The sequence below is a fragment of the Macrobrachium nipponense genome, chromosome 2 (assembly GCF_015104395.2).
Source record: "Macrobrachium nipponense isolate FS-2020 chromosome 2, ASM1510439v2, whole genome shotgun sequence".
Lineage (NCBI taxonomy): Eukaryota > Metazoa > Arthropoda > Malacostraca > Decapoda > Palaemonidae > Macrobrachium > Macrobrachium nipponense.
The window spans coordinates 47342708-47356987 of record NC_087201.1 but is presented as its reverse complement, the minus strand read 5'-3'; the positions used below and the strand labels follow the sequence as shown (position 1 = coordinate 47356987).

Below are 14280 nucleotides of genomic sequence, written 5' to 3'. Positions count from 1 at the left end.
ACATGAAGACGCAAGAAAAGTGCTGGGTGATGGCAAGTTAGTGGGAATGTTCACCATCCCTCAACCCCTTGCTACCTAATAACTACCTTATTACCAGTTTTCCAGAATCAATTTAATCTTGTGTTGACAGGTACTCCTATATAAAAGGCCCTGGTTTGTATTTCCAGAGAATCCAATCTTACATTTGCATAACCTGACCAAATTCCAAAACTCCATTTCACAATTCATACATTTAAAGTATTTTACTAAGACCACAGAAAAGATCCAAGAAATGTTTCCTTCCCTATTCCCCATCCCTCTGAGCCTTAGAAACCTCTTCATGCTCCTCTCTTCTCATATTCCTTACAAGAATTCAGCAGTCTACTTCATAGTCACACCTTTCTCTTTGCTTTTTCTTGATATCAAAAATTTTTTCATTACATCTGGCTTTGACAAGGTTGAGTATGTCCCCCTTGAGATTCAAGAAAAATTTTAAATTAATAATTCAAAGATGAGTAACAAAGAATTTTTTCAGCATGAAATCAAAACCAAATTTGAGCAAGAATAAAATACAGTACAGGTGAATATGTAATGCACATAGAAAGTATTTTTTATGTGGTCCACACTGCAACAAATGAAACAAGTTTCCAGGCAACCAGTCACTAGTCACATAATCCCAGTAGCTGGCATGGCATAACACAATGTCTTTTACTATGACAGAAAGTGCACATGAAAACTAAATATACTGTACACACTTAAAACACCAGCATTAAAAATTATATTTTAAAACACAAGGAATATTGAATACAGAAGCATCCTGTAGTGTAAAATCATACTAAAAGAAGCCAGAAGCCTTTTATACTCCATAAATGTAAACACACAAACATGTGAAGAAGAAGGGCAACCCTTCAGCCATTACTGACATTCATTATGAACTTAAGACATGTGCAATACACAAAAAAAAAAAAAAAAAAAAAAAAAATTCAACCATAAAAACCATGCAAACTGGGTGTCATAAAATCTGTTTATAATGGAGGAACTCAATACAACTAGAGGATACCCTCATGTCTCATTAGGAAATGATGGATTTGTGAAAACTCTGAAATAAATCCTGAGTACTGTGAATTTATTTACTATCAAGAGACTGATACTCCAGTATTTTACACTCATACATTTCATATAGTAATGTGCTATCCCTTCAATTCTCAGAAAATGATGAAAGTTGCAGTCAATGTATCAAACATGTAAAATTATAGTTTACAATCTCCATCAAGAAACAAATAAATGTACATATATGAATCATAAGTAACACTGCATGCAAGAAGGAAAAAATCCTGAAAACAAGATAATTCAAGTAAAAAATGCATGTACCTGTGCTAATTGCTGTTCTGAATTGCAGTGTGCCTGGCAGGGATTGCAGACGTATTTGCCACCACCCTTTGTTTCCTCCAGCTTTTGTACACAGTCAGGGATGTCTATAGTCAGCGAACTTCCTCCATTGGCGGCTGCGCTTACCTCCTGCCCTGTGACCCCTACAGTGAAGATGATTGATAATCAGAACATTGGCAGTGATGAATCGGTCTCACTAAAACCCATCATTGGGCCCACGACCGATTATCATGCTTGATTATTCAATCATATCAACAGATGGGAAGAGGAGAAGAAAAGAAAACAATATATAATAACTAAAACAGGGACTTTAGTCACACAACCCTTTTCAAGATGGACAGCATTATCGTTGTGAAGCTAAACAAAATTACTGATGTACTGAAGTATCAGTGCATTGGCACTCACTTTGAAACAACGCAAAAATAAACAAGGGAAAAAAACTGTTGCAAGTATCTCCATGGTTACAACAAAAGAACAACTGGCATACAAAACAAAAGTACTCCCTCTTAGCACTTCCAAAAAGCTTGTGTGTTACAAATGAAACAAATTAAAATTCTACCTAATCTACATACCTCTGGCCAAATGTTATGAAAAAGACACACCAGTATATTATTACACACTGCTACACAAGGCTGTTACTGTGTATCCTTAACAACATAAGACTGTAACTATCCCGACTGTCAATGCTCTATACATAACTGAAATCTAAATACTGTATGGATCATTGTAAGGGTATGTTAAGGCATCAGGTAATGAGACTTATGTAAATAATCTTAAGAACTGACATTTCCCTCTCTTATTGTAAAACAGTTACGCTTTGATGCACTCCAGCATCCTACACCAATTCTTAATACCATAACCTTACACTCAATGGAAAATCATACATACTTTTACATGAGAAAATTAGTTAATGTCAGTTCGAATGAGCATACACTGGTAAAAACCAAACTACAGAGAGGCTGGTCTACTGTTCCTATGGAGTTATGTCCTTATATGTTACCATCTCCATCTTTTATGTTTACTTCACATTAGTGTTTAAGAATGAAACTACTTTAGTGTCCAAATATTTGAAACAATCAGAATAACAGCATTTCACTAGGAGTACTGTAAATATGGCGAACAAGACCTTTCAAAAAAAAAAATTAAGCATCTATGTGCACAATTAAGTCTAGGACTAAAAATATCTTTAAACTCTACTATGTCTCTTGGCAAGTTTTCTCATGAGTGCTACACAATCAAACTGGAAAGTAAAATCTTGCTATCAATTTAGAAATATCTAAGCAAGACCACAAACACTGTGAACTCAATTACAGCATTTCATAGATTACATTTCTGCGCACACAGCTGAACTATAATGAAATAACTTGGAGGCCCACTTACGTAGCATTTTGAAATTCTTGTTTAACTCACTCACAGGCTTTGTTTGTAAATATGAGAATTTTCATGATAAAATTAATTATTTAGATATTTACCTACTATTAAAGTTAGCTTATATCTTCGCGCCATTAGGCGAGATCGGCAATCAATATAAAACAAAATAATGCTTGGCTAACCCATGTTGTTGTTGTTTAAGATTAAGCTGGCCTTGTGCCAGCACGGGCTCTTGCTCGTAGAGCAGCCCGTATGGCTAACCCACTACAACTGTTGCTGTAATAGTCACCTGTTTCCCACCAGGCGGCACTGGAATGTTTGCGTACTTGTCATAATTCTTCGTGACCACACACTACAATTTAATTAAATAGTACATAATTGTTAGGGAAGTATGCAATAAAACTACATTTAATTATGAAAATTACATTTTTATTGCAATGTCTTACCTAACAATTATCACAGCTGATTCTCTATTGCAAGGAGGCGGCTGTGGATGTATCTTGATTGTAAAATAAAATAGGATTGTTGAAACAAGATAGTTAGTTGTCAGCACTATAAGTGCTTGTTGTACCTTACCTTCTAAGAGAGCTACTGCAGGAAAGTATTGCCTCTAGTCGGTGCTCATCTTACGTAGTAGAGAGCTTGGATGTCCGTTCAAAGAGTGCCTCTACAAAGAGTGGAATGCCTTTGCAGTCATGGCAGTTCACCGCTGACTTGACAAAGGTGAAGAACAATATATTGCCCTTGCCCAGGGCCAAGTGACCAGATACCACATACAAGTGAATGAGTCACCTACACCATATTAAAAACCTATACCCACTATATTAAAAAAAAACGGACAGGTGAGTACTCCAGGTAAGAGTACCCCCACCTTCCATTAACACAGCAACCTTAATACAAGACGAAAAAACAGAGAGGGACTTACCCCCATGTCGTTTCTCCTAACACCATGCCAGCTACAGATATAAGACCAAGAGAAATACAGTCATACCCCTACATACTAAAGTCCCAACGTACAAAAAATCCAGGTTACGAAGGCAAAGGCGAAGATTATTTGCTTCTGTGTATGAAAATAATTCAGGTTGCGAAAGGGTGTACTGTAAATTCCGAGATTTGCCTGGGAAGCCGAGAACAATTTTAAAACTCGCATGCTGGCAAATCGGTAGACTCGCCACCATCTTGCTCTCCTATTGGTCAGCATCTATCCCATCAAGCATCTACGTAAGGGAGTTCCTTGACCATTTAGTTTCGGCAGCGTTACCGTACACACATGGAATTCGTTCTTTCACATAGATTTCGTTCGTTAACATATTTTCATGTTAGTGATTTCCCTTTCGTTGTACTTTAAGTTACTTTATCGTGTTGTGTGTGAACTTAATTACTTACATTATTAGCCATGGGTCCCGAGAATGTTGCTGAAGTTCATGGAAAGAAGAGGATGCTTTCTATGGAGACGAAGATGGAGATAATCATTTGTTAATGTGTTTTGTAAAGTTTAGTGTTAATGTTTTCTGCCATTTTTTAATGTTTCAAAAAGTTAAGTGTTAATGTTTTCTGCTGTTTCTCCTCCTCTGTCGCCACTTTCGGACATGGCCTCACTTGAAAGGTAAGGTTCCACATTTTACTACATACATACTAACAGTATTTCTTATACCCTGTACACTAATACACTTTATTTACAGGTACAGTAACGGTTAGGTTAGGTATTGAATGGTCCAAATTGTTGTATTTTATTGTTTATTGGTCAATTTAGCTTTATTATAAAATTTATTGTGGTGTTTTTGTAGGGCTTAGAATGAATTAGGCAATTTACATGTAAAACTTAGTTCTGGATACAAAAAAATCAGGTTACGAAGGCCGCTTCGGAACAGATTAATTTCGTAACCTGAGGCACTACTGTACAGTCTTCATACACAGTCTCAATCTCTTCAAGGTAATGAGACGCATACACTGACTTAGACCTCCAAAAGGTACTCTGCAGAATAGCTGTCAGTGACAAATGATGTTGGAACGCCAGAGAGGTTGCCACTGCTACAACTTAATGTGCCTTGACTTTCAACACAGGATAATCTTCTTCGTTGACATGATAAAGTGCTTTGATAATAATTCCTCTCAAGAGGAAGATCATATTCTTTGAAAGAGGTTGAGAGGGATTCTTCACCAAACACCACAGTCGAGAAGATGGTTCTCTTATTTTCTCCGTTCTGTAGAGATAATATCTAAGGGCTCTTACCGGGTATAAGAACCTTTCCTCTTCCTCTAGACCAAGAATATCAGCCAAATTCTTGAGAGTGGAGGCGTGGGGCCAAGGTCTCAAAGTATTTTAATTCTTGGCTAAAAAATTTAACATTTACAAGCAGACTGCATCCATTTGTGAGATGCCAACCCATTTCTCCATAGCATGGAGTTTGCTAACACGTCTTGCCAAAGTTAAGGCTATAAAAAATAATGTCTTCTTGGTTAGGTTCCTCATCAAAGAAGACCGCATCGGTTCAAAAGAACGACTCGAAAGCCATTTGAGCACGACATCAAGGTTCCAAGCTACTGAATCTTTCAGGCACATGGAAGTTTCAAAAGACTTAAGTCTGAAAGGTCACTATTATTAGACAGGTCTAGATACCCTTAGGAAAAGAAGAAAGTCTGCTTTCTCGCTTATAGAGGTTTCAGAAGAAGACTTAATTTTGCTTACACCATCCTGTAAACACTCTCCATTTGGATTGGTAAAGTCTGCTATAAGAAGATATTCTACACTTTAGAGATAGCTTCCGAAACTCTCGAAAAGCCTTTCGCTTTGACAAGGCTCCTGACGGTCTGTAGCCTGTCAGGACCAGAGCGAACAACCCTTGATGGAACCTTGCAAAATGTGGTTGCCTGAGTAGCGACTTCTTGAGTCTCGGGAAGTCGACAAGGAAACAGAAGATCTGGAAACCATTCCTTTCTTGGCCAGAATGGTACTACGAGAGTGAGAGAGACATTCTGATGAAAGCAGATGTCAGCCTGAACGGAGGAAAAGCATATGCGTACAGCCCCGACCAGTCCAGCAGTATTGCGTCGACAGACCAAACTAGTGTCTGGAACTAGAGAGCAAATTGGAGGGAGTCAATTGTTGCTGGAAGTGGTGAGCAGATCTACCACTGGTTTTCCCCATATCTTCCAAAGGTCTAAGCAAACCTTGGAATCAAGAGTCCATTCTGACAGAAGATCCTGTTGACCTCGACTCACTTCGTCTGCCATAACATTCATCCTCCTCTGGACAAACCGAGGAATTTGAGACATTTGCTACCTTTCCACCCATAAAAGAAGGTCCCTTGCTTTCTCATAAAGGTAGAAAGAGTGTGTTCCCCCTTGCTTCCGAATATTCGACAACACGGTGGAGTTGTCTGCATGTACTGCCACCACTTTCCCTGGTGAACGAACGCTTGCAGACCCAGATGGACTGTTAGTAACTCCTTTACGTTGATGTGATGGGAACTCTGCTCCATCGACCATATTCCTGGCACTTTCATCTCTCCCAAGACTGCTCCCCAACCTATGTCGGACACATCGGAAAAGAACTGTAGGGTTGGGTGGAGAGGATAAAGGGAAATGCCTTCCAAGAGTCTCGGCTCCGAGAGCCATCAACCTAGATCCTCTTTGATCTCCTTTGTGATGTCGGACACCGTCAAGTCGGTCTGAGACTTTCTGCACCATGACACCTTCAGGAAGAATTGAAGGGGTTGCATATGTAACCTTCCGAGTCTTACAAACTTCTCTACCGATGATAAGGATGATAAGGTGCCAAGAAGACTCACCCACTGGAAAGCAGAACAAGATCGACAATTCAGGAACTTGTGAACTATCCGAGGGCACGACTGAACTCTTTTCAGGGAGAGAAAAGCCCAAAAAGCTTGAGTTTTGAGAGTCATTCCCAAATACAGAATACTCTGTCAGAATCAGTTGTGGTTTCTTCTCGTTGACGAGAAGAAACCACAGAGTCCTCTCTAGATCCTTCATGTACTAGCTTTCCAAAGAGGAGTGGAGAAGCCAGTCGTCCACGTAAAGTGCCACATTGATACCCTGGAGATGTAGCCCCTTCCCTAGAGGGACTAATACTTGGGTAAAAAAAACACAAGGAGCCGTTGGAAGACTGAAACAGTGCTTGAAACTGGAATACAGGTCTTCTACTTACGATGGGGTTAGGTTCCAAAAAAACCATCGTTTGTTAAAAAAATCATATCTCGAATATAGCCAACCCAACACTAGGGTAATCAGTACCATCTTCACATATATACCTAGCCTACACTACACAGTATTGCTATTCTATTACTATTACGGTATAATTATTAATATCTGCTTATTCTCTTGTTTCAATGCATATTGACTTATCATAATACAGTAGTACCTCGAGATACGAAAGGCTCAACTTACTAAAACTCGAGATACGAAAGCCAATGCGAAAATTTTTACTGCTCTACATACGAAAAGTTTTCAAGATACGAAAGGTTGTTGCTGTAAATTCCCGAGATTCGCCCGGACCACCGAGAACAATTTTAAAACTCTCGCGCCACCAACTGAGTAAACTCGCCACCATCCTCCCACTCTCCCATTGGTTCCTGATGCTAGTCACCCCATAAGGTTCTGCTCTCCTATTGGTCAGCCTCTACCCCTTCTGCTTTAAGTATTCTATTGGTCAAAGGTTGCTGTAAATTGAAAAACTTATTCATGCAATACATTTAATAAAAAAAAAACAGGTAAAGATAGAATAAAGAATAGAAATGAATGGTTATTATACTGTTTGGTAGTTTCAGTAGTTGAAGAGAGATAATGAAAATTTATGGCTTACTGTGTAAAAGTGATTGCTTGGCGATCGTTCGATACTCGTAAGTGCTATCCGGATGTAAACAGACGTTTGGAAACTTTTTTTTGTTTGTTTATTATAGTTAATGGTTACTTAATAATTATTTGAAATGAGTACATGCAATACATTTAATAAAAAAAATTGTGAATTAGATATCATAAAATATAAAATAAATCAGACTGTCAACAAATACGTAATTTTTAGAATTCTTCTTCTTTTTTATTATTACGTTACGTATACGTATGTTTCATTATAGCTGTCAGTAACTCGGTATCTCCGTTACGTAAAGATAGAATAAAGAATAGAAATGAATGGTTATTATACTGTTTGGTGGTTTCATTAGTTGAAGAGAGATACTAATGACAATATATGGCTTACTGTGTGCTAGGAAAAATGATTGCTTGGCGCTCGTTCGATTCTCGTAAGACGGGTAAGAGCTGAATGTAAACAATCGATTGGAAGGTTTGTTTTTTGTTTGTTTGTGTATTATAGTTAATGATTAATTAATAATTATTTGAAATGAGTACATACTGATTATTTATACATTTTATTGGCATATTCTAAGCTTTTAGCTCTTAGGTTTAGATGTCAGAATCATAGACTAGGCTACAGTAGCAACCGCTAACATAGGCTAGGCTTAAGGGACATATGCTAAAGTCCTAATATATGCAGTAAAAATGGGGTTGAACATTGCATGCAGTTGAATATTACTCAAGTATGTACAGTATTTTGCCTTTTTGGAGTCATATTTCTTCCGTCGTAACCCTAGAACATGTGTTTTAGGCCTGGAAATGTAATTTACTAGGGTGTTTTTGGAGGGCTTGGAACGGATTAGCCATTTTACATGTAAAATGTGTTCCAAGATACGAAAAAAATCATGATACGAAGGCCGTCTTGGAACGGATTAATTTCGTATCTCGAGGTACCACTGTACAGTACAAAGAGAATTTGAATAACACTGACAGAAGTTAGCCTAGCTTACACTGATATATCATATGCATATATAGTAGGCTAGCCTACAGTATACAGTAGTACCTCGAGATACGAAATTAATCCGTTCCGAGGCACCCTTCGTATCATGAGGTTTTCGTATCTTGGACCACATTTTACATGTAAAATGGCTAATCCGTTTCAAGCCCTCCAAAAACACCCCAGTAAATTATATTTCCAGGCCTACAACACATGTTCTAGGGTTACGACGCCGATCCGATGGAAGAAATATGACTCCAAAAAGGCAAAATACTGTACATACTTGAGTAATATTCAACTACATGTAATGTTCAACCCCATTTTTACTGCATATATTAGGACTTTAGCATAAGTCCCTTAGCAATAAGCCTAGCCTATGTTAGCGGTAGCCTAGTCTATGATTCTGACGTCTAAACCTAAGAAGCTAAAAGCTTAGAATATGCCAATAAAATGTATAAATAATCAGTATGTACTCATTTCAAATAATTATTAATTAATCATTAACTATAATAACCAAACAAACAAACAAAAAACCTTCCAATCGATTGTTTACATTCAGCTCCTACGAGTACCAAACGAATGCCTAGCAATCACTTTTCCTAGGACACAGTAAGCCATAAATTGTCATTAGTATCTCTCTTCAACTAATGAAACTACCAAACAGTATAATAACCATTCATTTCTATTCTTTATTCTATCTTTACCTAATGGAGATACCGAGTTACTGACAGCTATAATGAAACATATACGTAACATAATATTAAAACAGAAGAAGAATTCTAAAAAATACGTATGATAGCAGTCTGATTTATTTTATATTTTATGATATCTAATTCACAATTTTTTAATTAAATGTATTGCATGCACTTATTTCAAATAATTATTAAGTAACCATTAACTATAATAATAATAATAAAAAAAAAATAAAAAAAAATAAAAAAAAAAAAGCTTCCAAACTTCTGTGTACTATTCCTAGTACACAGTAAGCCATAAATTTTCATTATCTCTCTTCAACTACTGAAACTACCAAACAGTATAATAACCATTCATTTCTATTCTTTATTCTATCTTTACCTAATGTTTTTTTTTATTAAATGTATTGCATGAATAAGTTTTTCAATTTACAGCATCCTTTTACCAATAGAATACTTAAAGCACAAGGGGTAGATGCTGACCAATAGGAGAGCAGGATCTTATGGGGTGACTAGCATCAGGAACCAATGGGAGAGCGGGAGGATGGTGGCGAGTTTACTCAGTTGGCGGCGCGGGAGTTTTAAAATTGTTCTCGGTGGTCCGGGCGAATCTCGGGACTTTACAGCAACAACCTTTCGTATCTTGAAAACTAGTATGTGGAGCTGTAAAATTTTTCGTATTTGCTTTCATATCTCGAGTTTTTTGTAAGTTGAGCCTTTCGTATGTTGAGGTACCACTGTACTACTCTATACTACATATATGGTATAGTAATTATATGAAACTGAACCAGTACAGAAAGAAATTGAACACAAAACGAGAATCAGATCGTATGATAATTCAGTACAAAAAGAAATTGAACATGAAATAAGAATCAGATTCGTTCAACTTAGGCATAATTGAATGGTGTCAGGCTTGCTGAGAGCTACAAATGTAATAAATATGCATCTTTTCCATGAATTTTTTTTACCATTTTTTTTTAAGTTATACATTTACTTTACTGTATCCAATAATATTGTGTATCCTCATATTATTGTATAATGACATCAGCATGTAACCATAATGAACACCTGAACCATCTGCAAAAAACTTAGGTGATTGCTGAGACGCAAGAGCCGTGTATCACCAGGCTAACCCACTCTACATAAATTAATGGTGGAAAAGGAAGAGCCACTATATTCTGAAAAGGAATAATTGTTACAAGGTGATAAATATGAGACAATAGAGGGGGAAAACCGAGCACGAAGAACTCTTGAGGTACATGTAATATGTCTGTACATATCCCTAAATAGTAACTCTACCAGCTCACATACATCACTCTCCGAAGCAGATGATACACGAGACGGGGAATGTGAGTACTAAACTACCAAATATAAAACTCATCCAGAAAACGCATCAAATTCAAACCAGACAGTTGAGAGATATGGCAAAAGGCACAGACCTTGGTCCTGAGGCATGCCATGCCTCCCTGTCTGCAGAGAGGACCAAGAGACCCAGGACAGTCCAGAGGGTGGGCTACAGACAGATGCCAAAGCTTCAACACCTCTCTAAGCACAAGGGAGACCAAAGAGGTTAAACAATATGTGGGAGGGGAAGGGGGATCTTGCCCTATTAGATACAGTCAAATTTATAACCATAATAAAAGAAAATTTCTCGATTACTTATCATATACAGTGGTCCCCCCGTATTTGCGGGAGATGCGTACCAGACCCCCCAGTGAATAGTTAGAACCCGCGAATGTTTGAAACCCTTATAAAAAGGCTAAAAACAGCCTATTTTGTTAGTTAAAACTGGAGAAAATCCCACTAAAAATTTTCATACTTTGTTTTTTTAATAGTTTTATCACAAAAAGTGGATTTTATGATGAAATTGATAAAAAAACCCAGGAATTAGAGGGTATTTCTCATAGAAAAATACCACGAATGTGCAAATTTTCCGGGAATAATGCGGGGAAACATTCCCGAGAGAAATGTGCGAATGTGAGAGTCTGCCAATCCGGAGACCGCGAATACAGGGGGTCCACTATATATTTTTCTCCTGAACCACATAGGGAAGAAAAGAAGACAGAGCAGGAATGAGAGATGAATTAGCCTAGGCTGTCGGGTAGGCTGATGGAGGAGGAGAAGCAACACTGGAGGATGAAGGAAAATACTGAGTAGGGTTATGGTGTGCCCTAATGAATTGTTTATGTAATCTATCAGCCTCTAGCATCTTCCGATATTTCATCCTCTCTTCAGATCACGCCTTATTATCTTGCTCATCAAGAAAACCATACGCATCCTTTAACAGCTAGGCTAATACATCACCTACATCGTGCACATAAACTCTTTCCTATGCAGCCTAATGCTTTCATCTCTGCTTGTTGTAGGCGACATAATGCAAAATGAGAAAACATGCACAATAACATACAAGAGAAAACCAGACATAAATCATCCAAAATCTTTACATATAGCTTTGTGGTAAAATCTGGGTACCATACATTTATGTATGTTCACCATTTGGTGCCATATAATTTGAACAAATTTTGTAGGAAAATGTACTTATTTCCATTTATCACTAGTATAAGTAACTCTTCAGATCGCCTTACGAGTCAGAGCGAGCTGAGAGAGATTCAGTCTTGCTTGAGATTGCGGCAGGCTAAATGTAGGCTGAATGTGATTGAATTTTGTTATTATTTATATTTTTTGCCTATAGGCTGTTTATACATGTGTTGTTGAGGAAGCATTAATTTTCCTTTTTTTTTTACATGCAAATTCACAGAACAGTAACTAAAGTTGAGAATCGGTAACAAATAAAAATTTGATGGAGAAAAAAAAAAAAAAAAAAAAAAAAAAAAAAACTTGCTCCTCTTCAACCTAACTGATAGAAAGAAAGAAACCAAAGAATGACAAATAAGAAGAGTACAGTGGTACCCCGTTTGTCAAACACTTCATGTCAAACATTCCAATTTTCAAACAAAATTTTATAGAGAATTTTGTAATGTTTGTAGAACAAATGTTGTACTTCGAATTGACTGATTATCTTGTTTATACTTTTATTCGACGGCCTACTACGTCCTACAAGAAAAACTGTATTAACATGTTTTTTCATTTACAATATATAGTTTAATGATAACCATATTCAACAAAATAAATGAAAGAATAAAGCATTTCAATATAAAATTTAGCATAAAAGACAGAATCGTACACACAGCCAACTTGAGACTGAATGAGGGACCATTGATATGCTGAGGAGAGGAGAATAGAGTGTTTGATATATTGAGGAGTAGAGAGTTTGATACATTGATGAGGAGAGAAGAAGAAAGAGTTAAAATATTACTGTATGTATGTATGTAAAAGCAATAATAATTGAAAAAAAGGGGAATTTCACAATGAATTTAACACACTACCATGATACAAAAAAAAAAAAAAAAAAAAAAAAAAAAAAAAAAAAAAGTCTCAATTGAGTCAGTGTTCAGTGCACTGAGACAGTATAGTTTACCCATATTCAACAAAATAGTAAATGAAAGAACAAAGCTTTTCACAATAAAATTTAACATAAAAGCTTCACAAAATCATTAGTCATTACAGGGATTCACAGCTAACTTGAAATAGATGGAGGGAGCGTTTATAATTTTTAGGAATATAGGAATAATGAATGAACGATTTTAAGTTCTAGTTGTGGGAATAATAATGATAATAGTAATAATAATAATAATAATAATAATAATAACAATAATAATAATAATAATAATAATAATAAAAAAATAAAAAAAAGGGGGGGGTCTTACTTGAGCCACTGTTCGGTGCACAGGGTGAGACAATGGAGAGAAGGAAGAAGGGAGTCTGCTTCCTACTGATTTACCAGCTGGGCTGGGATGATTATTCTCCAGTTTCTTTCATTTACACTAGATTTGTACAAATCATTTCTGTTTTTATGGTGAAATACCTATCTGGTGACAATTGCTTTTTATGATTTTTTTACTGCTGTAAAAGTAACTCAGCTGCATCATAAACACACTGCACGCCTTCATACATGTTTGAGTTTCACCTCTGACATTCGCTTGCTTTTACGCCTGTTTTTCTTTGTTTTGGAAAGAATTTGATCATGCCCAAGAGGAAAAGACAAGCAAAACATCTTGCTAACATACAGAAGAAGAAAATTCACTCTAAAAAAAATTCAGAAGATCATAATATTGGCGATATTAGTGGAGTTAGTGAAGGAGAAAGTGCTGCGTAGGAAGGAGCGCCCTGCTTTGCCTGACGTGCAGTGCCCTAGGCTACCATCTTTGTGCAAAGGGACCTTCAGTGATGATAAATAGCACAGTTTTGGATTATTAATACCCAAAAAGGAACATAAAACTCATAATAATCATGATTTATTAACACTGTCTTTGTAAAAGGAGAGTGCACGTTTGAGTTTCACATCTGAAATTCACTTGCTTTTTACGTCTGTTTTTCATTGTTTTGGCAAGAATTTAATCATGCCAAAGAGGAAAAGACAAGCAAAACATCTCACTAACATACTAAAGAAGAAAATTCGCTCTAAAAAGAGTTCAGATCATAATGTCGGTGATATCAGCTGAGTTAGTGAGAGAGAGAGAGAGAGAGAGAGAGAGAGAGAGAGAGAGAGAGAGAGAGAGAGAGAGAGAGAGAGAGAGAGAGTGTTGCCTAAGGAGGAGTGCCCTGTCTCGCCTGATGCAGTGGCCCCAATTACGATCTTTGAGCAAAGGGATCTTCATTTATCATTAAATTGTGATAAATAGCATAGTTTTGGTTTATTAATATCCAAAATTAATATAAAATTCATAGTAATCAAGATTTATTAACTTTGTTTTTGTAAAAATACAAAGAATAAATTTGAACGGCCGTATCTCAAAACTATGTAGTATATAGTTATTGACCTTCTAATTCTATCTTCTCCCTTAGTTTTAAAGCTATATATAGCATTGAAATTTGGTATATAACTTAGAAAGACATTAGAGAACAATAAAATGAAGCCTTTTTTTCAATTTTTGTTTCATTTTTTTTCTTAATTTTTTTTTCAGATTTATAGGGTTTATTTTT

General features: G+C 36.5%; 1 protein-coding gene across 15 annotated transcripts in view; it reads right to left on the bottom strand.

Annotated features, from left to right (window-relative positions):
• Nucleotides 1-14280, bottom strand: part of LOC135220554 (zinc finger protein 385B-like) — a 657479-nt gene that overhangs the window by 83988 nt on the left and 559211 nt on the right. For all 15 annotated transcript variants that reach the window (XM_064257760.1, XM_064257761.1, XM_064257766.1 and 12 more), the window contains one exon: nt 1351-1511. In XM_064257760.1, the coding sequence (XP_064113830.1) occupies nt 1351-1511 (161 nt within the window). The remainder of the gene's footprint in view (nt 1-1350; nt 1512-14280) is intronic.